At 45.0% G+C, this 27,299-nt stretch overlaps 1 protein-coding gene across 1 annotated transcript in view; it reads right to left on the bottom strand.

The window, feature by feature from the left end:
• Window positions 1-27,299, bottom strand: part of PDZD2 (PDZ domain containing 2) — a 324,103-nt gene that overhangs the window by 123,482 nt on the left and 173,322 nt on the right. The window contains exon 2 of the mRNA XM_023216553.1: window positions 7,458-7,959. Coding sequence (XP_023072321.1) covers window positions 7,458-7,959 — 502 coding nt within the window. The remainder of the gene's footprint in view (window positions 1-7,457; window positions 7,960-27,299) is intronic.

The following is a 27,299-nucleotide window of genomic DNA, read 5'->3' as shown; positions in this document are numbered from 1 at the left end:
ACCACAAGTACCATTTGTAGAGTCTAGTTCCAACACAGATCCCACACCCACCGACTTCGGCTCATCTCCCCCGCCACCTCCCCCTTGTCAAAGTGACCAGCTCCAGTTTGGTCTCCCTTTTAACTTTTCACCTCCTACAATCCATGATCCTCCATCAAACATCCGAGGGGAATGTTTAAAAAACACAGGCTGTGATGCACTCAGCATAAGCCCTCCGACAACCTCCCACTGGACCAAGAATAAAGTTCAAACTACAAGGTGGCATATGAGAACCTTTGTAACCAGCCCTGACCACACCTCCTGAATCGTCTCCTAGTGCCCAGTGTCTTTTCTCCTGGAACACTCTATCGTTTCTGCCTGAGGGCAGATGCTTCTGCTGGTTCTTCCCTGGGAACATTCTGCCCCAGATTGTGCAGGGCTGCCCTTTGCTGACACTCAATCCTCAGCTCAAACATTGCCTCTCTACTGAGACCTTCCTGCTCTGATACCCAACATCAACCAGCCCCTCGCCCAAGACACTGCCCAGCCAGCTTTCACTTCACCCTGTTTTATTTCATTGACTCATCGGTTTCTGACACTGTGATTCGTGGATTTGCTTATTTATTGTTTGTGGTATGCTGTAAACGCTGTGAGGTAAGAACCTTGTCTGTCTTGCTTACCAACCAGTTCTCTAGCAATTAGAACAGTGTCTACCACATAATGATGATATCCCATAAATAGCACTGAAGGAACAAATATAGAATGTTTATCCACTGATCTAACAGTTCCGTGACAGTCCTTGCGACTGAGGTTAAGAAGCTCACACAGATGGGAGATCTGTCTGTTTGCCAGTGTGTTCAATGTGTGAACCCTGGTCCAGTTGGAGAGACCGAGTTCTGCAACAGACCCTGTCTAGACAGATGGTTTGGGCATTTGTTTTCTTTTATATTAGCTAAAAGGGCAATGAGACTTTGTCAGTCTATTGAGAAAAAGCCAAACCCTGAAAAACTGGATGCTATGGACTCTTCTGCACTAATGTTGTTGGAGTGTTACCCTTTCCTGTAAACTGCCAATTACTGTGTGAGTTCACACACGCATCCCTTCACTGAAGCCAACGAAGGGATTTATTTACCAAAACAGGAGTGTACATTAAAGGGAGCTGTCTCACAGCATTTAAATGACCTCATTACTGCTGGAACCAAAAAGAAAACTTTACAACAGCAACTTTGCCCCATATGTGAGAAGACACAATCCAACCAGAATCTTGCTGCAGTTAAGTGCTCCGGCTCTAGTTGCAAACCTTTTCTGAAACCGTTTGCTTACACCTTCTTATTCAGAGTGATCAGTAAGACATGGGTGAGCATAATGTCAGAGCTGGAAATCCCTTAGTCATCAGACCAAAATGCTTAGTTTATAGGTGAGAAAACAGAAGGCCAGAGAAAGGCCGCAGCAACCCGAAGGCCACAGTGCTGGGGATGGCAGAACTGAGGCAGGAACTCAGGGTCCCATCTCCCAGGACCAGTACTCTTGGGGCCTTCATAAATATCTACAAGGCACTGAGCCAAGATGGGAAACAAAGACAAAGAAGGCCCCGCCTCGTACTATTCACAATAGCAAAGATATAGAATCAACCTAAGTAACTATCAATGGCTGACTGGATAAAGAAAACGTGGTATACACCAGGCCAGGCGTGGTGGCTCATGCCTGTAATCCCGGCACTTTGGGAGGCTGAGGCGGGCGGATCACTAGAGGTCAGGAGTTTGAGGCCAGCCTGGCCAACATGGTGAAACCTCCTCTCTACTCTACTAAAAATACAAAAAATTAGCTGGGCATGGTGGCATGTACCTATAGTCCCAGCTATTTGGGAGGCTGAGGCAGGATAATCGCTTGAACCCAGGAGGCAGAGGTTGCAGTGAGCTGAGGTTGCACCACTGAACTCCAGCCTAGGGGACAGAGTGAGACTTCATCTCAAAAAAGAAAAGAAAAGAAAAGAAAATGTGATATATACCATAGAATACTCCTCAGTCATAAAACAGAAAGAAATCATGTCTTTTGCAGCAACATGGATGGAAACAAAGGCCATTACCTTCAGTGAAATAACTCAGGACACAAAGTCAAATGCTCCATGTTCTCACTCCTAAGTGGGAGGCGAACAATGGGTGCCCATGCAGAGTGGAATAACAGACACTGGAGACTGGAAAAGGGGGAAGCGGGGTGAGAGCTGAAAAATTATCTACTGAGTACAATGTTCACTATTCAGGTGATGGGTACGTTAAAGCCTGAACTTCATCACTACCTAATATATGCGTTGAAGAAATCTGCACCTCCATCCCCCAAATATATAAAACATTTTTAAAAAATCAAAGGCTCTGCTCTTAGTCTACTGGGGACACAATGAGCCAAATGGTAACTGGAATACGTGGGGCTCAGGCATGAATGAAGAACAGCAGAGGGTACTGCAGGAGACAGAGGAGGAGATGGCTAACCATAGAGCAGGTGGCAGGAATGTCACGGAGGCCTTTTAGAGGAGGGTGTCTTGAGGCTTGGTCCCCCAGGAAAGGTAGAAGCTAGGCGACACAGGAGAGGGGAGAAGAAACCGGGTAGTGAGTGCAGCACTCGCAAAGGCTCAGAGGTGACAGTAAGTATGGCTTTTGAAAAAGCTTGCAGTGAATTCACTCCAAATCAGGGAGGAAGAAAGCAGTAAGAAACTGGACATCAGCAATAGCTTCCAGATGGGGGTTAGTTACCAGAAAGGACAGGCCATGAGAAGCTTGCAACTTTCAGCCCTACCCCCATCTTCTGGAGTCAGGGGAGAAATGCTGGATTTTGAGTTAACAAATGATCATGCCTTCGGGATGAAGCCTTCATACACATCCCTAGAGTATGGGGTTCAGAGAGCTTCCAGGTTGGTGAATACATCCACCTGCCAGGAGGGTGATGCACGCCCCCTCACCCCCAACCTCCTCCACAGGGACAGAAGCTCCTGTGCTGGGAACCCTCCGGACCTCACCTTATGCAATTCTTCATCTGTATTCTTTATTATATAATAAACTGGTAAAGGTCAAAAAGAAAAAAAGAAAGCAGTGAGAGATGGACGCAGACAGTTAAGCAGAAATCAGATAATAAAGGGCCTCGAATGACTGACAATGTGTTTGGTAACAACCATGAAGGCAAAGTGGACCCACCAAACAGGTTTCAGCCAGTGTGTGTGTGTGTGCACGCACATGTATGTTGTGCACCTCTGTGTATGTGTGTGAGTAATGAGATGTGCTGTTTAGAAAGGTCCCTCTGGTGGCAGTTGGGACAGTGGATGAATGGGATAGGAGTGGGGGCGATGTCCCAGGTAGTGGAGTACTATGATAGCCCAGGGGCGAAATGAAAGCAGCCTAGCCGAAAGCAGCCTGACCCGAAGTTACGAGAGTAAAGAGAGAGGGAGGCTGAGCTGCAGGATTTCAACAGGAGCTACAGCTGATGGAACTTGGTGATTGACCGAACATGGCAGAAGGGAGCAGGAAGTGCTTCAGGTGACTCCAAGATGACCAGCTGTCCCGGTCTCCCTAGGACGGAGGGTTTCCCAGGATTTTCAGTGAGAAACCAGGGGAAGTTCTAGACAAACCAGGATGGTTGGTCACTCCCATTGAATCTCATCAAACTTCCAGCTTGGGCAAACTTTGGGGACGGGGAGACCTGGAGCACTGGAGTGGGTTCAGTGCTATGGGAAAGGGATGCACTAAGGTTTAGGCATGATGTGAAATATCCAACATGGAGACATCCTGCAGGCAGTGGGCACAAAATTCAGGGGGCTCAGCTCACACGCAGACTTGGGAGATGTCACCAGGTAGGACCATGTAAGTTTGCCCAGTGGCCATCAGGGCTCAGGAGAGAGCTGAAGGCTCACACACAGACTTGGGAGATGTTACCACGCAGGACAATGTGAGTTCACCCAGTGACCAAGGGGGCTTCCTGGAAAAGGACCATCCTCAGGCTGCCTCTGATGCAGACATGAGGGCTCATCAGGGAGACGTTCTGAGTGTGACGCTCCTTCTGAGTTTTCTACCCGTTTCTGCAGATGCAGATCCGGGCAGCCTGCATGAGGTCTCTGCTGAACCACTTACAGAGGAGGCAGAGGAAAAGGGTCTGGTACTGTACAGGGTAGATTACGATTCCTAGGGAAATACTACAAATGTACCCATAGACATTCCCGTGCCAGTCATGAATAAACTGTCCTGCTTGGCAAGTGGTAGGATTCTTTTTTTGTTATGTGACTACATTTGGTTGTATTCATTTTCAACATGTAGCATTACAAAAATACATTACGTTCTATATAAGCAGATTCGCAAAACCTCTCATCTTAGAGGAGTAAAGATCTTTGCTAAGAAGATAATGAGGAACTTTGAATTCATGTGTAAAATAGTTTGTCTACGTCCTAGGAGAGTCTGTTTCAGAGGATAAATCCAACTTTGTCTTCTTAAATAGTAATCTGCTTGTATATGTATTATTGTGAGTTAATGTTTTATAGAAAATACCATTTTTAAAAAAGAAAAATTTGTTTAAAGGAGATATATCTCCTGTTGCTCTATTAAGAGGGAACCGGATGGAAAAGGCAAGACTGAGGGTTTATTTTAATGGAACATTTTCTTAGAACAAGTAACAGTCTATGAAAAAGAAGTGCCTGACAAACAAAAATGGTCTGAATGCTTCTGAGCTTTTCTGTCATTTATTAAGTTTTTGCAGCTATATTAAATCATTATAAAGGCAGAAATGGAAAAATACTCACATGTTTAATCTCCCATTATTCAAATGGAACAAAATATTCCCCCCTAAAGGCTTAAGAGGTAAATAGGCATTTTCTGTTTTGCTGGAAATTCCATTTTAGCATGACCTTGGTCTCTGTCCTGGAGTAAAAATAAAAATCCCGAGAACCTAAACAGTCTTGTGTGAAGGTCTATTGGTTCCAATTCGGGTGCCACCAGAATGTGGGGGAAAGCTGTGAAAATCTACTTTTTGCCAACCCTACTAATCCTGGGCAAGTGCACCTAATCAAGATAATTTTATGGTTGAACAGGGTGCTAAAATATTTGAGCCTGAGAAAACGTGTGGTCCATTCTGATTTACCAAGGCAAAAGGTATGACCCGGTGCCAAAACTCAGAATATGAATTATAAGCAGTCACAAAGAATGCAAATTCCAGATGGCAAGTCTCCCCTTTCTATAGGCATATGACTTTTTAAAAAAAATGCCCTAAAGGCAATGGATCGCAGTTTGGTTGTTTTCACTCTTTCATTTATACCTCATAGGATGTTTGACCTTGAGCATAAAAACCAGGCAAAGGAACTCTGATATGTGTAGTCTTCAAATAGCGAATCCAGAAGTTCAATTTTAATTAAATTTATTAATAGAATTATTACGCTTAATTAAGGTGAGCAGAGGATGAGTAATCTCTTAAAAGTCTAGGTTTTGTCGGTTTTTGAGACAGTCTCACTCTGTTGCCCAGGATGAAGGGTAGTGGTGCGATTCTTGGCTCACAACCACCTCCGCCTCCCAGGTTCAAGTGATTCTCATGCCTCCGCCTCAGCCTCCCGAGTAGCTAGGATTACAGGCATGTGCAAACATGCCCAGCTAAGTTTTGTATTTTTAGTATTTTTGGTTTTGCCACTTTGGCCAGACTGGTATGAACTCCTGGCATCAAGGGATCCACTTGCCTCGATCTCTCAAAGTTCTGGGATTATAGGACTGAGCCACTGTACCTGGCCCTTTGTTCGTTTTAAAATCATTCCAAATTATTTCCACTGTGTCCTAGGTCAAATGAAGGCCTAGTTTTTGGACTGTATGTGAGATTCAACCTTCTTTGGTGCTTTAAACCTTCAAATGATTAAGGGAGCCAATACCCACTACCTTATTTTGCTCACATTAGGCTTCCTGTGTATGCACAATCTAATCATTAGGGAAGAAATCATATCGAGAGAGTATGCACTGATCAGAAACACATTATAATACTTTCACAGCCCTTACTTTGGAAGAGGTATATATTATAATCTTTTTTTTTTGTCCTTAATCCTTTTTGGGGGAACTCATAAAACTAGTAGCAAATCATTGATGGAGACATCAATTTTTTTCTTATTCACACATTCTATTTACAAATAATGCCTTCTCTGTGTCCAGCTTTATGAAGATCACCCCACTCCTCAAATGAAGGAACATAACCTCTTGAGAGAGGGGTTACTGCAATGCTTTTCAACCCACTGTACATTTGGCTACAATGGCAGAAGTCACACTTACTCCCAGGGCACCACTTCTCAGCAGACAAAACTCAACTTGATACTTTTTGGTTTGTTTTTTTGAGACAGGGTCTTGCTCTGTCACCCAGGATGAAGTGCAGTGGTGCAATCTTGGCTGTAACCTCTGCCTCCCAGACTCAAGCGATCCTCCCACTCAGGTCCCCAGCCAAATTTTTTGTATTTTTGGTAGAGACAGGGTTTCACCATGTTGCCCAGGTTGGTCTCACACTCTTGAGCTCAAGCTATCCACCATCCTTAGCTTCCCAAGGTGCTGGGACTACAGTCACCAGCCGCGACACCTGGCCTCAACGTGATACTCCTACACCCATTTTGATCTTTATAACTTTCTCTTTCATCCCTAAAGGTTGTCTCCTGAGTGAGAGAAGAAACCACTCAGCATACACATCAGCAATTTATCGTTTCAACTGCAGCCTGCAGGAATATCTAGGAGGATTCTTGGAATGAACATGTTTACCCTAAAGAAATGTAATTCTCATAAGACAGAATGTTGGTGATAATGAGGGAGACCATCTGAGGCTAGAAGCTTACCCCTTATCATTCAGAATACACCTAAAGGCAAAGCGGGTGTGGTAACCAACCTTGACCCTCACAGCTGGATTTCATAGTATCAGAGCTTTTTGTCAAGCTTCCAAACTTCCCTAGAATTCAGCAATGTAATAACACGATCCCATGAAAACATCACTAATTTTGAACTGCTAAAAATAAAAGCAGATGCTTCCCAGTGTATTGAATACCCTTCCTGTGTAATACTGAGGCTTAGATGTTTGTGGTGTCAACTGCCATCAGGAATTCTTGGCCTTGCAGCAGCAATTCCACCGGTGACAGCAGTGATAAATAATGATGCAGCTAAGTACTTTATCTGGACCTCACATGACTCAAATTGTAACACAGAAGGCTTGAGTTTTCCACTTAGGATCACTTGACTAGCTCTTTATTTATGTAGGATAAAATGACTGGAGCTTTTTTGTCATTCTCCTCCGATCACTTTTCTTAATGCATTTGTTGGCTTCTCAATGCGAGGTCACCTTAGATCTATTTTTTAAACCTTAAAAGCAACTTCAAACAATTATTTCTTTTAAAATTCCGGTTCTGAGCCCAGCTTGTATTTCCCGCATGGGCTGGGCTGCAAAAACAAACACAATACATAAAATTCTGGTTCCGTAATCAAACCAAACCTTACCCGTGCCAGGCAGTCACTCGACTGGAAGTCCGTCTTCCCACCTTTTGAGAAGCGGCGTTTGTCATTGCTTGTGGTCAGAGGAGCATCTGTCTTTGGAATTCTATGCTCTGTCCCTCTGTCCACTTCTGACCTCTCTAGATGGGGTCCAGCCACCTCCTTGAGAGAATCTGGGCCATTTTCTAGCTGAAAGACATGGCCATTTCCAAGTTCAGGGTCAGGGCCGTTCTCCAGCTCAGTGCTGGGGTCACTGGACACCTCACGGCCAATGCTGCCCTTGGATTCTTCAGGGGCCTTGTTGGCAGGAGGCCTGGAGATGACCCCAAACTTTCTGGTTTGTTTTCCCTTTTTCGCAGTTCGGTCACCCAGCTCCAAGGTAGGTGTTTCTCCTGGTTCAGAGCTGTTGCTACTGTTGCCATTATAAGTGGAGTGGGCTTTGTGCTTAAAGCGACGCAGCATGATCAGGTAGATAAAGCCGCCATTCCAGCACTGCTCAGCCAGGTAACTGCAACAGACAGAGAGGTGCCAGTTAGAACCCCACGCACCGTCCTGGGCAGCACAGCAGACAGAGGCATTCAAGGGTCCACCCAAGTGACAACAAGTCGGCCGAAGGACTGAGGTATTGAGCTTCCTAAAGAGATTCACCACCTGATTCACTCTTTTCATCTGTCATAATTGATGCAAACCATTACTCCCAAACTCCCAAAACAAACACAAAAACCCCATGAACTAGAAATGACTAATTTAAGTACCACAGGATCAGGAGTTGGAGAAGGATTTTTCTAGGACCAGAGCCAATGCTAACATATCATTAAAAAATAATATACTTCTTCACTCCCACCATTTCTTGCATCGGAATTATGCTAGGCTCCCATCCATATAGTTCCAATGGAATGAAACTCTTGAGTCCCCAGGGTAAAACATGGATAGAGTGGATTAGGGGAAGTACAAAGTTCTGCTCTTAGGAGCAAATATTCAACAGCACAACAACAGGAGCCTATGCCTCACTGAGTAGGGGTAATAGGCAGTGACTGGTATTAAAAGCCAACTGATGGATGGGTACAGTGGTTCACACCTGTAATCCCAGCACTTTGGGAGGCCCAGTGGACAGACTGCTTGAGCCCAGGGGTTTGAGACTAGCTTGGGTGACATAGCGAAACCCCGTCTCTACTAACAATGCAAAAATTAGTCCAGTGTGGTGGTCCGTGCCTCTGTAACCCCAGCTACTCGGGAGGCTGAGGTGGGAGGATGACTTGGGCCTGGGAGACAGAGGCTGCAGTGAACCGAGATCACGCCACTGCATTCCAGCCTGGGTGACAGAGTGAGACCCTGTCTCCAAAAACACAAAACAAATAGGCAACTGGCTAAGTAGGCGCTGGTGGCAACTGTACACTGTGTTGAATGAGGATCGGGCTCATGTCGTGGTAACCGTCCTAGTTTGGGCTGATCATAGCACACATGGAGTGTCATTTCCAGTCTGGACATCACATTAGGTGGAGCACTGACAATGTGGAAAACACATAGACAAAGGGGGACCAGGACAAAAGGCTGTTGGAGACCGTGTCAACCAGGAACAGTTGGAGGAATAAGGGACGCTCAGCATGAAGAAGACAAGGGTCAGGGTCAGTCGCTTTTTCATATGTGAGGGCTGGCAGATATTTAGAAGCAGGAAATAATATAAAGGAGATAAGGTATGTGAAGCGTGACACATGATAACTGCTCCAGATCTTAAAGAACGACAAGAAAATACAACATCAAATGAAATGAGTAATTAGGGGTATTCAGGACCGGATCATCAAAGCTTTGGCAAAGAAAACCCTTGCGCAAAGTCAGGAAACCAGGCTGGGCTGGACCCTCCACTTGTGCTACCTAAGATAAAGCAGCACAAATCCCTGATGAACCCAGGAAAACACCTTCCCCACTGGAATCTTGCCACATTCTACACGTCACTTGTTCCTAAGCAAAAGTGTCAACAACCAAATCCTTCAGAAATCAGATCTGCTTCTGGATCTTATACACCCACGCAGTAAAAGCCTGGGGCTACGTGCAATGCTGCCTCTGAAGAAATGATGACTGCAGGTAAACAGACATTAACATGCCTTCTGTGATCTTGTCATCAGGCAAATCAGACCTGAGAGCTGGGGCAGTCATTACATTACATGGGAAGGAGGCCAGGTCATAAAAGACCTCCTCTCATCTCATAGTGAGCTTTCACTTAGGTAGCAGGCAAGGGAGTGGGAAGGAGAGGTGACCACATGTGCTTGAAATGCACTAAATTCTGGCTCAAAGGCATATATTCCCCATACCTAATGGTCACGTTAACTGAATGACAGTGACTGTCTAACTAAAGGAGAGAATAATTCTGAATTTTTGCCATGGAATAAAGTGAACAACAACAACAAAAAGGGACTCATGATTCAAACACGAACCAAACTCAATAAAATCCTTCTTTGATCCCAGGCTAGAAACCATACATGTATAAAACCAGACAGATAAAAGATACCGTACAGATGCCAGGTCATCCTGTGAAATACAGAGGGACAAAGAGGCATTAAGACCATCCATAAGGCCGGGTGCCGTAGCTCATGCCTGTAATCCTTGCACTTCGGGAGGCTGCGGCAGGAGGATAACCTGAGGTCAGGAGTTCCAGACCAGCCTGGCCAACATGGTGAAACCGTCTCTACTAAAAATACAAAAGTTAACCAGTCGCGGTGGTGCGTGGCTGTAGTCTAAGCTGCTCAGAAGACTGAGGCACGAGAATCACTTGAACCCGAAAGGCAGAGGTTGCAGTCAGTTGAGACTGTGCCACTGCACTGCAGCCTGGGTGTCAGAGCAAGACTCCATCTCAAAAAAACAAACAAACGAAACACCATCCACTAGTCTCAAAAATAAAAATTAAACCTGTCTCTCAGCACAATTTTTCTTTTTCCATTTTTTTTTTTTTTTTTTTTTTTTGAGATGGAGTCTCACTCTGTCACCAGGCTGGAGGACAGTGGCACGATGTTGGCTCACTGCAACCTCTGCCTCCCAAGTTCAAGTGATTCTCCTGCCTCAGCCTCCCAAATAGCTGGGACTACAGGCATGTGCCAACACACCCAGCTAATTTTTGTATTTTTAGTAGAGACAGGCTTCACCATGTTGGCCATGATGGTCTCGATCTCTTGACCTTGTGATCCTCCTGCCTCAGCCTCCCAAAGTGCTGGGATTACAGGTGTGAGCCACCATGCCCGGCACAATTTTTCCATAATGTATAGATTTCATTTCTTTGCATTGTAAACATTTTTTCCATAGTGGAAAAATCCATGGAAAGGTATAAAATCCTAAAAGTAGATAGCTAGGCTGTATTTAAAATTTAAAATACATATGCACTGCTATTTAAAACACACATGCTCAGATGTCATGAAAAACAGTGCAGGGCATAAACACAAGACCAGATTGAAAGTGGGACACCCAAATCCTCATTCTGGCTTTGACCTAACCATTAAAACAATGGCAACTGTTTTCCATCACACCTGATAACTGGGTCTTCCATTTCCATCACTGATGAACAGATCAACAAATGTTGATATATCCATATAATAGAATATTATTTGTCAGTAAAAAGGAATAAATTATATGCTACAACATGGGTGAAACCTGGAAACATTATGCAAAGTGAAAGAAATCAGACCACAAAAAGCTCTGTGTTGTATGATTCCATTATATGACATGTCCAGAACAGGCAAATCCATAGAGACAGAAAGATTAGCGCTTGCCAGGAGCTGGGGGAGAGGGGTATTGGGACTCACTGCTAATAGATCCAGGGTCTTGGGGGGTGAAGGAAATGTTCTGGAATTAGTGATGGTTGCACAACCCAGCACTAAAACTCACTGAAATGTACACTTTAAAATGGTGAATTTTCTGTTATGTGAATTGTGTCTCAATGTTCAAAAAACAGTGAATATAGTATTATTGGGCAAATTTTGAGTTCATAGTGAATAGTATTATTATGGGCAAATTTTGAGTTCATTGTTTGAGTAGGTGCCTTATAAACACGATTTACCCAAGAACTGTCTTAACAGAAGATGAAAGTGCAACTTGGAAATATCAATCAGCTTGCCCAAGTTCACATCACTGCTGAGCAGCAGATCCAAACCTGCCTGATCCCAAAGCCCATACTCTTCCAAATCCCACTGTGCAATTCTCTTTACGTCACTGTCAACCCTGCACTTTAGTTTCCTCACCTGTAAAGTGAGGGTGTTAAAATGGATCATCTTGTTTGTTTTCACATTCTAATAATTGTGAATGCTAGTTTCCCAGGAAGAATTCTGGGAATAAGAGGAGCGAGCCATCCCAACAGTACTCATCTGGTACACAGCACAAAACAAAAACCTGGAAAAAATAGTTTTTTTTTTTTTTTTTTTTTTTGAGACAGAGTCCCACTCTATTGCCCAGGCTGGAGTGCAGTGGCGTGATCTCAGCTCACTTCGACCTCCAACTCCTGGGTTCAAGGGGTTCTCCTACCTCACCCTCCCAAGTAGCTAGGATTACAGGTGACCACCACCACGCTCGGCTAATTTATTTGTATCTTAGTAGAGATGGGGTTTCACCATGCTGGCCAGGCTGGTCTGGAACTCCTGACCTCAGGTGATCCACCCACCTCAGGCTCCCAAAGTGCTGGAATTACAGGCATGAGCTACCGCTCTTGGCCAGAAATACTCATTTTAGCTCCAAGCTGTCCTAGGCCTCCGAAACATTTACGATCATCCTGAAAAAGATTTAGCTTGGAGACAAAGTTCATTTAAAATTGCTTTTTGGGAATCTATTTTTTATTAAATATGTTAAATCTCTAAACAACATGAGGAGTGGTATGCAGAGACCTTTTTAGTATCAAAAAAGCTGGCCTATTGATTCAGAGTATAGGAACTTCAACATCTTTCTCCCCTGTACTCTCATGGAATTCCAAGAACCTTGGAAGGTGTCTGACTGAGACAGTATTTTACTTCTTCTGCAGGGTCCATTCTTGGCAAAATGACAAAGCCAAGAGGAGTTTATCTTGAGTTCAGCACCATCTCCCTGTCCTCTCCAGCTTCCTGGCAATAAATAAGACCCTGTCACCTTAAAGGAACTGTATGACAGGTTATTTTATTCCTTCCTGGACACTGAATTTTCTAAGGTCTTCCTGCAGACAAAGGACAATGAATGAATTATGGATGCTGCAGCAAGCTGGTGAGAAAGAGACTTTAAGTAGGGGGTACTTTTCTCAGAATTCTTTTTATTTTATTTTATTTTATTTTATTATTATTATTATTTTTTGAGGCGGAGTCTCGCTCTGTCGCCCAGACTGGAGTGCAGTGGCGCGATCTCGGCTCATTGCAAGCTCTGCTTCCTGGGTTCACGCCATCCTCCTACCTCAGCCTCCCGAGTAGCTGGGACTATAGGCGCCCAACCACCACGCCCAATTAATTTTTTGTATTTTCAGTAGAGACAGGGTTTCACCATGTTAGCCAGGATGGTCTCGATATTCTGACCTTATGATCCACCCGCCTCAGCCTCCCAAAGTGTTAGGATTACAGGCGTGAACCATCGCGCCCGGCCCAGAATTCTTTAAACCACCTTCAACATGAGGCCTCCACATTCTCTGTCCATGTGTATTTAAATGATTTACCTAACTTTTCCAGCCCCTTCTGACTAATTCATACACTCAAGTCCCTTTTTCTGTTCAGTAGGATTCTTACCCAACATTAGAATCATTACACTAAACTCTGAAGTCAGTATTTGAGAAAGAAATGGAATATAATCACGTCCTCTGGAAAAATAGAAGGCTTCCTCTCCAAAAACAGGTGTGATTAGTCTTTCAGACACTTCTCCTTCACCTATTTTTTTAATTTGCAATTTTCTTTTGGTGTGCAAAATTATTAATTAAGATTTATTTGACTTTGACCTTTGCAGGATGACTTTAAGACAAATGGAAAGACCAGGGTATCCAGAAATGACGTTCTGAGTTCTAGCCTAGAACCTTCCCTTTGAAATCTATTGTAGTTCTAAGAGACACAGTATTGCTCCGTTGCCCAGGATGGAGTGCAATGGTGTGATCTCAGCTCACTGCAGCCTCCGCCTCCCAGTTTCAAGTGATTCTCCTGCCTCAGCCTCCCAAGCAGCTTACAGGTGCACACCACCATGCCTAATTTTTTGTATTTTTAGTAGAGATGGAGTTTTGCCATGTTGGCCAGGCTGGTCTCGAACTCCTGGCCTCAAATGATCTGCCCACCTCAGTCTCCCAAAGTCCTGGGATTACAGGAGTGAGCCACTGTGTCTTGCCAGTTGTAGCTCTACCTCACCAGACCTCTTCTGGACACACCACTTCCTCCTCCTTTTCCTGCAAAAGGTGCCTTATCTGAAAGAAAGTTTTGAGCGACTCCTCTGTTCCTTGACGCTCTATCATAATTCTGGAGTCTGGGCTCTCCAAGGGAGGGAGTCCTGGGAAGAGGTTGGCGGGTGAGGGTGGGGGCTTAGAAAAGACAGAGGAATAAAGCTGCCTGGAGTTTAAAGACCAATAAAGACAAGAAAATAGATGAGAGAGGGGCAAATACAGGGAGACGTCAGAAGGCTGAAGACATACATAATTTATCTGTGCCTGTATTCTATTAAAAGAGGGCTTGAGGCAGTTGTATAGTTTTGATATTTGACTGTTTTGCCAAAACCTTTGGAAAAAAACAATTTCCAGGTACCTCAGAAAATCATCTTGGGTGTTCAGCCATCGATTATTGATGCCTGGCACACTGTGTGAACCCATGGCAGATGCTGCCAAGCTGAACCGTGGGTGCCTATATGTGCAATTCAAAGTAACTTGGGGCCAGATGCTGTGGCTCATACCTGTAATCTCAGAGCTTTTGGAGGCCATGGTAGAAGGGTCGCTTGAGCCCAGGGGTTCAAAACCAGCCTGGGCAACATGGCAGGAAGCAGTCTCTACTTTAAAAATATATATATATTGGCCAAGCGCATTGGCTCACGCCTGTAATTCCAGCACTTTGGGAGGCCAAGGCAGGTGGATCGCGAGTTCAGGAGTTCGAGACCAGCCTGACCAACATGCTGAAACCCTGTCTCTACTAAAAATACAAAAATCAGCCTGGCGTAGTGGCGTGTGCCTGTAATCCCAGCTACTCAGGAGGCTGAGGCAGGATAATTGCTTGAACCCGGGAGTCAGAGATTACAGTGAGCCGAGATGGCACCAGGGCACTCCGGCCTGGGCAACCGAGTGAGACTCTGTCAAAAAAAAAAGGAAGGAAGGGAAGGAAGGAAACTTGTATCACCACCACTGGGCACTGGCTTGTACTACAATGCCATAAACACAAGAGAATTCTGAAGACTTTTCACTGAAGCAGGCACTCTTATTTCACTGGAGTATGTCAGGTCCCTACACAGACAACAGGAGAATAAACCACCACAAGGGGATGTTTACAGATGAGTTATTACTACAGGATCTGAGTTTATAGGATGGTACTAGCTGCTAATAGTCACCTTGCTGGACACACAGGATGGACAGAGAGCCATTAATTGTTCGTGCCCAGGATTTTCCCTCCCCTAAGAAGTAATGGGAGGCTACAAAGCTGTTTGCGGTCTTTTGAAAACCTGCTAAGCCTAATTAGAGAACTGTCTGATGCTGTAAATCTACAGGTTCCCAGAGAACAACTGGTTGAGAGGAAGTGTTAAATCTATATAGATTAATTTCCCAGGGAAGTCTTGGCTGAGAAACGGGGGCAAGTTTGGACAGTCCCATAAGAGGGATGGGACCCAGGTTGCCAAGGGCACTCTCTCGGGTGTTGCCTCCCCACTACGTTCCACAAGCCTCCCTTGACAGAATCAAATTGTCCTTAGGGGACTCAAGCCGGAATTTTTTTGGCTGAATATTGTCTAGTAAGAGTGACTGACATCCTAGCCTGAGCAGCACAGTGAGACTCCATCTCTACAAAAAATAAACAGGTGTAGTGGTGCACACCTGTAGTCCCAGCTACTTGAGAGCCTGAGGCGGGAAGATCACTTGAGCCTAGGAGATCAAGGCTGCAGTTAGCCATGATTGTGCCACCGCACTCCGCCCTAGGTGACAGAGTAAGACCTTGTCTCAAAAAAAAAAAAATGAGTGACTGATACCTTCGGTGTGCTCATAATACCTTCCCTGAAGATAATCGACTTCTTTGCTAGCACAGAAAGGGAGAGAGAGAGAGAGCCTTGTTCAGATGGAGGCAGACAGACAGGGCTTAGGTACACGAGGTTTTGAAAATAGGTCAGAGTCTAGGCCTAGGAGTAGATGTGACTAGAACAGTGCATTCCAACTGCTCACTGAAGGAACAGACTGAGGAAGCCACTTTCTACTACTTCTCACCTCCTCTACTCAGCATAAATGGCTGGGGCTGAGCACCACTTCCCTCCTCTCCCTTATCTGGAATCTACAGCAGGGAATATGATATGGTTTGGCTGGGTGCCCACCCAAATCTCATCTTGAATTGTAGCTCCCATAATTGCACGTGTCATGGGAGGGACCTGGTGGGAGGTAATTGAATCACAGCAGTAGGTGTTTCCCGTGCTGTTCTCATGATAGTGAACAAGTCTCAAGAGATCCAATGGTTTTATAAAGGGGAATTCCCCTGCACATGCTCTCTTGCCTGCTGCCATGTAAGATGTGACTTTGCTCCTCATTCGCCTTCTACCATGATTGTGAGGCCTCCCCAGCCACATGGAACTGTGAGTCCATTAAATCTCTTTCCTCTATAAATCACCCAGTCTTGGGTGTGTCTTTATTAGCAGCGTGAAAAACTAATACAGAATACAAATAAACAAAAATGTCTTCTTCATTACAAAATGTGTACATTTAATTATTTTTATCACAAAATTTAGATTGGAAGACATGTTGAGTGAAGAAGTAATTAGGGTAAATATTTGAGATTTTTTTTTTTTTCTGACCAATGATACATTATCAGTCATTCACACCCCATTCAGATTATCAACTACCAAAACTTGTTCCCATTACATAGTTTATTTTTTGTTTCTGAGACAGGGTCTCACTGTGTCTCTGGAATGCAGTAGCACAATCATGACTCACTGCAGCCTCGACCTCCCAGGCTCAAGCAGTCCTCCTGCCTTGGTCTCCCAAAGTGCTGGCATTACGGGTGTGAGCCACCACACCCAGGCACCGCATAGTTTAGCAGTGGAATTTAAGTCACACTCATCTATCCACCAGGACAGAGATCCATATTTCCCTGAAGGAACTGGGGCTTGGGGAGCCAGTGCAAATATGCTGATACTCTGGATACTGCTATTTCAGTCAGTAATGAATGTTTTTCATCTTTGAGCCAGGAGTCTGTCTTCTGCCAACATCCATAAAACCCTGGTGCGTTAGCTTGGTAGCTTACTAGTAAAATCATAGTTCTTGACGTATAATGGGAAAATACACAAAATAAGTCAGTTTATAATCGGTCTTTTCCCCAACATTAAGCCTGTAAAAGGAGCTCAATGACATTTTACTCTTGATACCAATGATTAATATAAACCAATATGCATCTTAAAAATCAAACCAATACTGAAAATAAATTTTTCTTTTTTTTTCTTTTTTGTGAGACAAAATCTCACTCTGTAACCCAGCCTGAAATGCAGTGCTGCCAAGCATAACTGACTGCAGCCAGCCGGGTGCAGTGGCTCACGCCTGTAATCCCAGCACTTTTGGAGGCCGAGGTGGGCACATCACCTGAGGTCGGGAGTTAGATACCAGCCTGGCCAACATAGTGAAACCCCATCTCTACTAAAAATACAAAAATTAGCTGGGCGTGGTGGTAGGTACCTGTAATCCCAGCTACTCAGGAGGCTGAAGCAGGAGAACTGCTTGAACCCAGGAAGTGGAGGTTGCAGTGAGCCAAGATGGCACCACTACATTCTAGCCTGGGTGACCGAGTAAGACTCCGTCTCAAAACAAAACGAAATAAAACAAACCTCACTGCAGCCTTGAACTCTTGGGTTCAAGTGATCCTCCTGCCTCAGCCTCCCAAGTGGCGCAGGCCACCACTCCCAGCTATTTTAATTTTTATGTAATAGAAATGGGGTCTTGCTATGTTGCCCAGGCTGGTCTCAAACTCCTAACCTCAAGTGATTCTCCTGCCTCAGCCTCCCAAAGTTCTGGGATTACAGGCATGAGCCACTGAGTCCAGCTGAGAATAAATTTCTCTTTAAGACAGAACAGAGGTAGGATTACATTAACAGGAGTAAGAAAGAGATATTTTACTCTATGGTTGCATAACACTAATTAAATTCAAGATACCAGCTTCTAAGGCAGCAGTTACATTTGTGTCAATCAGCATTAAGTGTCCATCCTCCACCTTTCCCTGGTTAAATTCCACCTCTTGCACTCATCGGACCATTAGCTGCAATATCCCTCTGTGCTGAAGCAGAGTTAGTTCTTTTTCTGTTTACTGCTATGAGCTCCTAGATTTAAGGAGTACAAAGAGGGAGAACTATAGAAAACACCAGATAAAAAGCAGCTAAATGATATGATCAATGAAAAAAAATATTTTGACCTCTATGCAACAAAGTTTCACCGACTTTCATATTGATCTTGAAAATTCACATCTCAAACTATCACAGATGAGTTAAATTCACAACTCTTACAACAAAGTAACTCCATCATAGGATGTACTGCACATTTCAACTCCAATAAAGCGTCACAGGAAGGGAATAACAGCGTGGCCTTTCTATCATGTAAGCTTACACGAAGATTTGGTTTCCTCAAAGGTTTTAATGTACCTCCTTTCTGCATGAATCAATAAAAGCTTTTTACAGCACCCACACACCTGTTGGAAATAGGAACTCGGAAGCTAAATGAAGCAGAAAATGCTTGATCAACGATCTGAACTGATTTTATAAAACATACTGCAGAGATACTGGCCCTAAAGAGAGAATCTCTAGGCTTGTATTTGCCAGTGATTGCATTTCTTTATTAAATTATTGTGAGTGGATCAAGGTTTCTTATAATTCTCTAAGATTTACCTGCATCTATACACCATCAAATTAGAACTCTAGCCACACAGCTCTACCACACAACTTATCTTGATGAGGTTGGCCACATTTTCCCGGAGGGGTGGTACGACAGGGAGTGCTGGGAAAGTCAGTCTTTGCTGTACGTGATCGAGTCAGTCTCACCTCATCAGGGAACTGAGGAGCATCAGAACACGTACGTAGGAACTCATTTCACTTTTTTTCCTTTTGACATAATGCTATCTTTTCTGGTCATAAAATTACTAGTTGTTCATTACAAATTCACTCACTCATTATTCATTCAAATAGTTATTGAATACCTGCTACAAGCTAGGCACTGTTCTAGGCATTCGGGGACACAGAAGTGAACCAAGATTCCTGTCTTTGTGGAGCTTACAATCTAGTGGGGGCAAACAGACAAACAATACACCTATGAAAGTAAGCATCCAACTATAAGGTGTGTTACAAAGTGAGATGGGCTATAAGAAATAGAAAACACTGAAAAGGTCGGGTGCTGTGGCTCACATCTGTAACCCCAGCACTTTGGGAGACTGAGGCAGGTGGATCATTTGAGCTCAGGAGTTCAAGATCAGCTTGGGCAACACGGTGAGACCCCCATCTCCATAAAAAATACAAAAATTAGGTAGGCGCGGTGGTGTGCACCTCTGCTCCTAGCTACTTGGGAGGCTGAGGCTGGAGGATCGCTTGATCCTGGGAGGCAGAGGCTGCAGTGAACCAAGATCGCGCCATTGCACTCCAGCCTGGGCAATGGGAGTGAAACCCTAAACAAAACACTCAACAGGCTACAAAGGTTCCAGCATGCCAAGGGTTGGAAGTCAGGTTGAAATTTTAAATTCTGCAGTTAGAGTAGCCCCACTGGGAAGAATACATTGAAAAAAGACTTGAAGAAGTCAAAGAGTTGGCTGTGCAGCTACCTGGGAGAAGAGTGTTCCAGACAGAGGGAACGACCGGCGCAGAAGTGGTCAACTGGAATCATACCTGCTGTGTTGGAGAAACAGCAAGGAGGCCTTTGTAGCTGCAAAGTAGTGAGTGAGGAGTAATAGGAGGTAAGTTAGCAGAGGTAACAGAGACCCATTTATGCAAGGACTTGTAGTAGGCTAAAGACTTTTGCGCAAATTGGGAGCTACTGAGTTTTGAGCAGAGGAGTAATGTGAAATGCATTACGTTTTAATATGACCCCTTTGTTTCTGTGTTGAGAACAGACTATGACTGGGCAAGGTTAGAAGCAGAGAGACCAGACAGAATAACATCTACAGGAATTCCAGAGAGGAAAGCTGGCTCACTGTAGAATGGCAGTGAAAGTGGTAAGAAATGGCCAGAATCATCATCGATGATGAAAGTGGAGACAACAGCTTTTGCTTTTTGATTGGATATGGGATGTGGAGTCGGGACGGTACTGTGGTTTTAGTGTGTGTGTCCCTCCAAAATCCCAGTGTTGGAACTTAAATCCCAATGTGATAGTATTAAGAGGTGAGGTATTTAGGATGTAATTAGATCATGGGGCCAGAGGCCTCGTGAATGGGATTAGCTACCTAATGAAAGGACTGGAGGAACTAGCAAGGCCTCTTCTGTTCTTCCATTCTTCCTACTATAAGAGGACACAGCGTTTATCCCCTCTGGAGGATGCAGCAACAAGGTGCCATCTTGGAAGCAGAGACCACACCCTTACTAGACACCAAGCTTGCTAGTGCCTTGATCTTGGGCTTCCCAGCCTCCAGAACTGTGAGAAACAAGTTTCTGTCTTTATGAATCACCCAATCTGTGGTATTTTTGTTATAGCAGCACGAATGGACTGAGACAGGTGGTGTCTAGGTATCAGAGTACCTGAGAGGATGGAGTGAGCAGTCATCACCTGAGGCTGTAGAGCAGCTTTCTGGGGAAGGGTCTATCTGATCTATTCTGAATGCATAAATCTGTTCAGAAGTTCTGGACACCTTGAGTTTGAGATGCTCATGTGGTAGTTGTGAGGCAGCTGGATATCTGAATCCGGATTTGGGGGCAGCAGACTGGTCTGGAGATAAAAGTGTGGGAAGTGTCAGCATGTTGATGGTGAAGTCTCCTGAAGATAAATTCCTTTAGGGGGATTTCCTAGGTCAAAGGTCTTACTGGGTCACAAGCACATTCAAATTCTTTCATATGTACTGTCTTTCATATGTACTTTAGCAAGAGGGTGACAATTCAGAATCCCATCAGTGGTGTCTTAGAGAACCCATGTGTTCCTGAATATTGTCACTCTTTTTTTTTAATTAATTATTTTTGAGGTGGAGTCTCGCTCTGTCACCCAGGCTGGAGGGCCGTGGCGCGATGTTGGCTCACTGCATCCTCCACTTTCCAGGTTCAAGCAATTCTCCTGCCTCAGCCTCCCGAGGCTGGGATTACAGGTGCCCGCCATCATGCCCGGTTAATTTTTATATTTTTAATAGACAAGATTTCTTCATGTTGGCCAGGCTGGTCTCAAATTCCTGACCTCAAGTGACCCGCTCACCTCAGCCTCCCAAAGTGCTGGGATTACCAGCGTGAGCCACTGTGCTCTTGTGACTCTTTATCATCTTGCCACTCTTGATGATCCTTGCCAGTCTAATAATCAAAAGTGACCTCACTTTACTTCAAATCCACAAGTCAGTGATGACTACTGAGGTCAAAATTCTTAGTAGTCATTTGTCTTGAGAACTGCCTATTTTTGTCCTTTGTAAAACTCTTTAGTCTGTGTACTTCCGTGCACCAGCATAGTGCACCACAGAGTGGCATAGTGGCACCACAACAAATGCTGGTCCATGAAAAGATCCATTTAAAAAGAAAAAAAAAAGGCTCTTTAAAAGATGACTTTACTCAGGCATATCTAACATCTAACATATATACTTCATCTGTTTCGAATGTATAATTCAATGATTTTTAGGAAATTTACCCAGTTGTGTGACCATCACCATAAATCAGTTTAGGACATTTTCATTACTCTAATAAAGATCCCTCATGCTCACTTCACAGTTAATGCCCATTCCAATCCCAGCCACCACTTTCTATCTCTAGAGGTCTACCTTTTCTTGAGCCATTTAACCCCTACAAAAATCTCAATTTGTGAGAGTATGTCCTTTTTTGTTGTTGTTGTTGAGAGGGGGCCTTGCTCTGTCACCCAGCCTGGAGTGCAGTGGTGTAATCTCAGCTCACTGCAAGCTCCGCCTCCCAGGCTCAAGCCATTCTCCCACCTCAGCCTCCTAACTGGGACTACACTACAGGTGTGCACCACTATGCCGGGCTAATTTTTTGTATTTTTGGTAGAGACAGGGTTTCACCATGTTTCCCAGGCTGGTCTCGAATTCCTGAGCTCAAGCGATCTGCCCACCTCGGCCTCCCAAAGCACTGAGATTACAGGCATGAGCCATCGTGCCTGGGTGAACATGTCCTTTTGGTGGTATCTTTCTCACTTTCCTAACATGCCCCATTACCCTGAAGAGACAGACCTCATAGTCCTGCTAGCATCTCACACATCCTTTCCCCTCACGTCGGTCCAGTGAGTATCTAATATTCCATCTAATTTAGGCCATGAATCCCCTGGTGGCCCCTTCCACCTCCGAAGCTTGCTCATGTGACCCCACTTCAGTGGAGAAAGCATCCTCTCCACATTATTCCCACCGTTCCAACGTCACAAACCAACTCTACTTTGTCCTCATGCAACCAAGTCTTTCCTCATTAACAGAAGTTCTAAACACTGCTAAAGTAATAGTGTATGATATGTTTTCGTTTTTATCTATCCGGGCTGCTATAACAAATTACCATAGACTGGGTGGCTTATAAACAAAGGAAACTTATTTCTCACAGTTCCGGAGGCTGAAAGTCCAAGATCAAGGTGCAGCAGACTTGATGACTGGCGAGGGCCACTTCCCAGTTCACTGATGGTGCCTTGCCTTCGTGTTTTGTCTTCATGTGGTGCATGAAGTAAAGGAGCTCTCTGGAGTCTCGTTTTTTTGTTTTGTTTTGTTTTTAGACGGAGTTTCCCTCTTGTTGCCCAGGTCAGAGTGCAACAGCGCAATCTCAGCTCACCCCAACCTCCTCCTCCTGGGTTTGAGCAATTTTCCTGCCTCAGCCTCCCTAGTAGCTGGGATTACAGGCATGTGCCACCATGCCTGGCTAATTTTGTATTTTTAGTAGAGATGGGGTTTCTCCATGTTGGTCAGGCTGGTCTCGAACTCCCAACCTCAGGTGATCTGCCCACCTTGGCCTCCCAAAGTGCTGGGATTATAGGCGTGAGCCACTGCACCTGGCTTGTTTTTTATTTTTGAGGCAGAGTCTCACCCTGTCGCCTAGGCTGGAGCGCAGTGGTGCGATCTCAGCTCACCGCAACCTCTGCCTCCCAGGTTCAAGCCATTCTTCCACCTCAACCACCAGAGTAGATGGGATTACAGACACGCGCCACCACGCCTGGCTAATTTTTGTATTTTTAGTAGAGATGGTGTTTCACCATGTTGGCCAGGCTGGTCACGAACTGGAGTCTCTTTTGTAAGTGTACTAATCCCATTCATGAAGGCACCACCCTCGTGATCTAATCACCTCCCCGAGGCCTCACCTCCAAATACTTTCACATGGGGGATTAGATTTCAACATGTGGATTCTGGGTGGAGAGAACATTCAGTCTATAGCAGTTGTATATGCTAATATATTCATGTTACCATGCAATCATATCAACTGCATTTTATTTACTTTCTCTATGTATTCGTGTCCAAATCTCTTCTCTACTTTCTTTGCCTGGCTCATGTGCTAATAAGCTTCCAAACCTCCCCTGTGCCCTGCTCCCTGGACCAGCCAAAAACATGTCTTTCATATCACAGGGGGCTTTGCTATGACTTGTCCTTCAGAGCTGAGGATTGGCCAGGGCTGAAAAACAGAAAATCCAGGGCATCCTCCTCACTAAGTCTTCAGCCCTGCCAGGTGCACTGCCCATGGCAATTTCTGTGCTTTCCTACACATAGCAGTGCCCTTAGCCTTGCCTTGGAAGAGGCTACTATCCACGCCCAGGGATAACTGAAGGCAGACCGTGTCTCAGAGATTTTGTCTGATGTATCTTCTAACCTCAAGGCCACCACACCCTGAAAAGTGTGTCAAAGATGATCTAAGGGCTGAGTTGCACACTGCCCTTGCCACATCTCCCGTGTTCCTCCACTGTGAGAGCTGCTGGCACATTTGCCGTTTCTGCCTTTCTCCAAACCAGCCAAATCCAACAGGTCACAACCAGCCAATAAGTAATCCTCAAACCCGCATAGTACAGCATCCAAAAGGCGGCCACTCTTCTTACCTTCCTCAGAGGTGACTCTAAAAGAAGGGAGATTCCCGTGGGTCCACGTATCTCAGAAGGCATTTGATCCTCCTCACACACAAATTCAAACACTGATGGCATGTCTGTACCCTCCAGTTCCCTCCGCTTTCAAGTGGATCCAGCTCCATCTTGAAACAATTTCCCCAGCTCGCCTCAATTCTTCCCAGCGTCCGCTCCATTGCCTGGGCCAGAGCCTGCCTCCACCTTGTGCCAAGCCTGGTTTCATTTATATCAAAACAGCTTCCATCAAAATAGTGGGCTTCTTTTCTGAATTTATTTCACAGTTTTGAAACCAGCAGAGAAAAGATATTCAAGAAATTGCAAAAATGACTATCCCCATCAACATGTTCTGGCTAAGGTCACGCACTGTTCTCCTGAATCTCTTCTCTGCAGTGTATGGAGCATTTTTGAAGATCTGATTTTCTCTTTCTTTTCAGAGGCTCTGTGGCAGGCAGGCAGGCAGGCTGACTGGGCTGGCAAGTCCCCTAATCTATGATGGCTCATGCAGACTGGCTTGCTAAGTTCTGTGACCTTCCACCCCAAGCAAAGGACACAGCCCTTAGAAGCCAAGCTCGTTGGATATTTTCCCTGTTGTTCATCTGTCGTCACGATCCTTTCGAATTTTTCCTCTTGGTTTATAGGACTTTGATTACAAGAAAACTAAACCAACAGAACGCTGGCCTAGAAAAACGGATAAGCCATGTCTTTACAGATGTTGACAGAGCAACTTTTAAGTCTTGGATTCTGATCAGTGCACTCTTCATGGGTCTGTTGACAGCTGGAACTGTGATGGGTTCAATCTCTCTGCAACCCCTGGTTCTCAGTTATATTCAGAAAGGAAAATGCAGAGGCATTTGAATTTATCTACTGGGATTTAATTTACAAATAATAGTAAGTGAAGCATTAAGGAAACCCTAAATTGTTGGATGCACAAACACAAATGATGAAAATGCAAAGCTTGCTTTTAATGATACGTTTATTTTAGAAGTTCCAAAAACGAATGTGGGTTTTATAAAAGACATGGGGGGAAGTCCAATATTAACTATAGTAACTATACTCTGTGTACTGTGTTAACTGCACACACACATCAGCTCATTTCAATCTAAAACAACCCTACCAAGTTGAATTTATAATCTGTCTTTTAAAGGTAAGAAAACTGAGGTTTAAAGAGATTAACTTGCCCAAGGTCAGAAAGCTGAAAACGGTAGAGCTGGGATTCAATTCTACCTCTGTCTGATTCCCCAAAAAACCCTTACCATGACCTTAGGATTCCTTGTGGCAAAGTCCCGTCCTAATGCTGCTCATCATGACCAGGTTTGGATAAGGAAAAGGGTTGCAGCTTCAAACAACCCAAGGAGGACTTGTCCCACTTTAACTTTTAACTTGCTAAAGGATTGCATTTTAAGTGTTTTGGTTTTTTTTGTTGTTGTTTTTTTGGAGATGGAGTTTCACTCTTGCCCAGGCTGGAGTGCAATGGCGGGATCCAGGCTCACTGCAACCTCTGCCTGCTTCCTGGATTCAAGTGATTCTCCTGCCTCAGTCTCCCGTGTAGCTGGGATTATAGGTGTGTGTGCCACCATGCCTGGCTCATTTTTTCTATTTTTAAATAGAGATGGGGTTTCGACATGTTGGTCAGACTGGTCTTGAACTCCTGACCTCAGGTGATCCACCTGCCCTGGCCTCCCAAAGTGCTAGGATTATAGGGGTGAGCCACTGTGCCTGGCCAAAGTTTCCATTTTTAAAGCAGCTCCAGAAAAGCCCCAGCTCTTACAGCTGGCAACCTTTGGTATGCAAATACAGGCCATTAGAAACTGGGTCCACCCAAACATGGCCATTCTCACTGTTGTCTTCTTGCTCTTGCCCCACGTGTGCCTGGCAACATGGCCACCCCCACATATCCTCACATGTGTAGAACATCATGGTGCCCTGTATTTGCATATTAAAAGGATAGGGTGGGAGGGCCAGTGTTTTTGCAGGTTAGGTAAATGATATGTCCGGTCAAACCAATCCCCTGTGTCCTATGCAAATCAGACACTGCCTCCTCCAGGCTCTACATATACCTGGCTGGTTTCCACCCCACTTGGGGGTCTCCTCTTTTGGCTTTGGAGCCCCGCTCCCTCTCTGTATGGGGAAGCCTCTTCCTTCTGCCTTTTCTTTCTTATTAAACTCTCCACCTCGCCTTAAAACCACTCCACGTGTGTCCGTGTCTTTTTATCTAATTTGACTGGAGAGAAAGAACCCGGTGTTCCTCCACTCATCGGAGCCTTATCAGTATTGGGTTGGTGCCATTAAAATGGCAAAAATCGGGCGGGCGCGGTGGCTCACGCCTGTAATCCCAGCACTTTGGGAGGCTGAGGTGGGCGGATCGAGGTCAGGAGATCCAGACCATCCTGGCTAACATGGTGAAACCCCGTCTCTACTACAAATACAAAAAACTAGCAGGGCATGGTGGCGGGGGCCTGTAGTCCCAGCTACTTGGGAGGCTGAGGCAGGAGAATGGTGTGAACCCGGGAGGCGGAGCTTGCAGTGAGCTGAGATCTTGCCACTGCACTCCAGCCTGGGCGGCAGAGCCAGACTCCGTCTCAAAAAAAAAAAAAAGGAAAAACGGCAATTAGTGTTGTACCAACCAAATATTTCCCAAATAGGAGATGGTGGGAAATAACAGTCGTCAAAACAGGCCGATCAGGAATGGACAGGACTCAGCTAATCTGGATGTAAAAGAAGATGCTGGAGGCATATTTGGGAAGCCAGGTTGGATGAAAGGCATCCACGAAGATTTCTGTTCAATCTGTGGGCTGGTAGTGGGAAAAACAACAACAAAAAGGGCCCCTTCCAGTTGGGACTCTCTGTCCGAATACCTAAAGAGCTTTGTCCAAATTCATCTGAATATTAACTATCTGGTGCAAGATTATCCTTTGTTCAGGTCTCAGCACTGCCATTTGGGCCCTTGGGCAAGCCACGCAATTTCAGAGATGAGTCCCTCAGGCTCATCTACCTACAGGAGGCTTCAATGGGATAATGGACTCAGATGGCGGGTTTCCCACCTGCCACACAGTAAATACCAATTACCGTAAGTTCCCTTCTCGATCAGAAACGTTCTGAGTAATCATAGGTCAACTAGTTAAACTTGTCTGCTGTGACCATCCAGGCTGGAAGCCCTGAAAGGTGAACTCACACAGGGGGGTGGGTCCAAACAGATTCTGTGTTAGGAATGGGACAAAAGGAACCGTAGCCATGTCTGGAAAAAAAAGGATCTCTGGAAAAATCAAGTTCACATGAACAGGCAGAGAGTCAGAAATGGACTCTAAAACTCAAGGGCTGGAAAGCTGGGGCAAATGTACCTTAGAGGCAGAGCCCCTGGTGGCCCCTTGAGGCAAAGAGTTATTGTGAGGGTTGGGTGGGCCTAAGTCATGGCACTGAGAAGGATGGGGGTGTGTGCGGGCGTGCCTGGGTGCTGGACATTGGAGGATTGAGCTAGTGTAGACCCTAAGCATAGAGTGGGGCTAATTGCAAGC

This window comes from Piliocolobus tephrosceles, chromosome 4 (genome assembly GCF_002776525.5).
Source record: "Piliocolobus tephrosceles isolate RC106 chromosome 4, ASM277652v3, whole genome shotgun sequence".
NCBI lineage: Eukaryota > Metazoa > Chordata > Mammalia > Primates > Cercopithecidae > Piliocolobus > Piliocolobus tephrosceles.
Note: the sequence above shows the minus strand (reverse complement) of the source record. Positions and strands in the feature narration are given on the sequence as shown.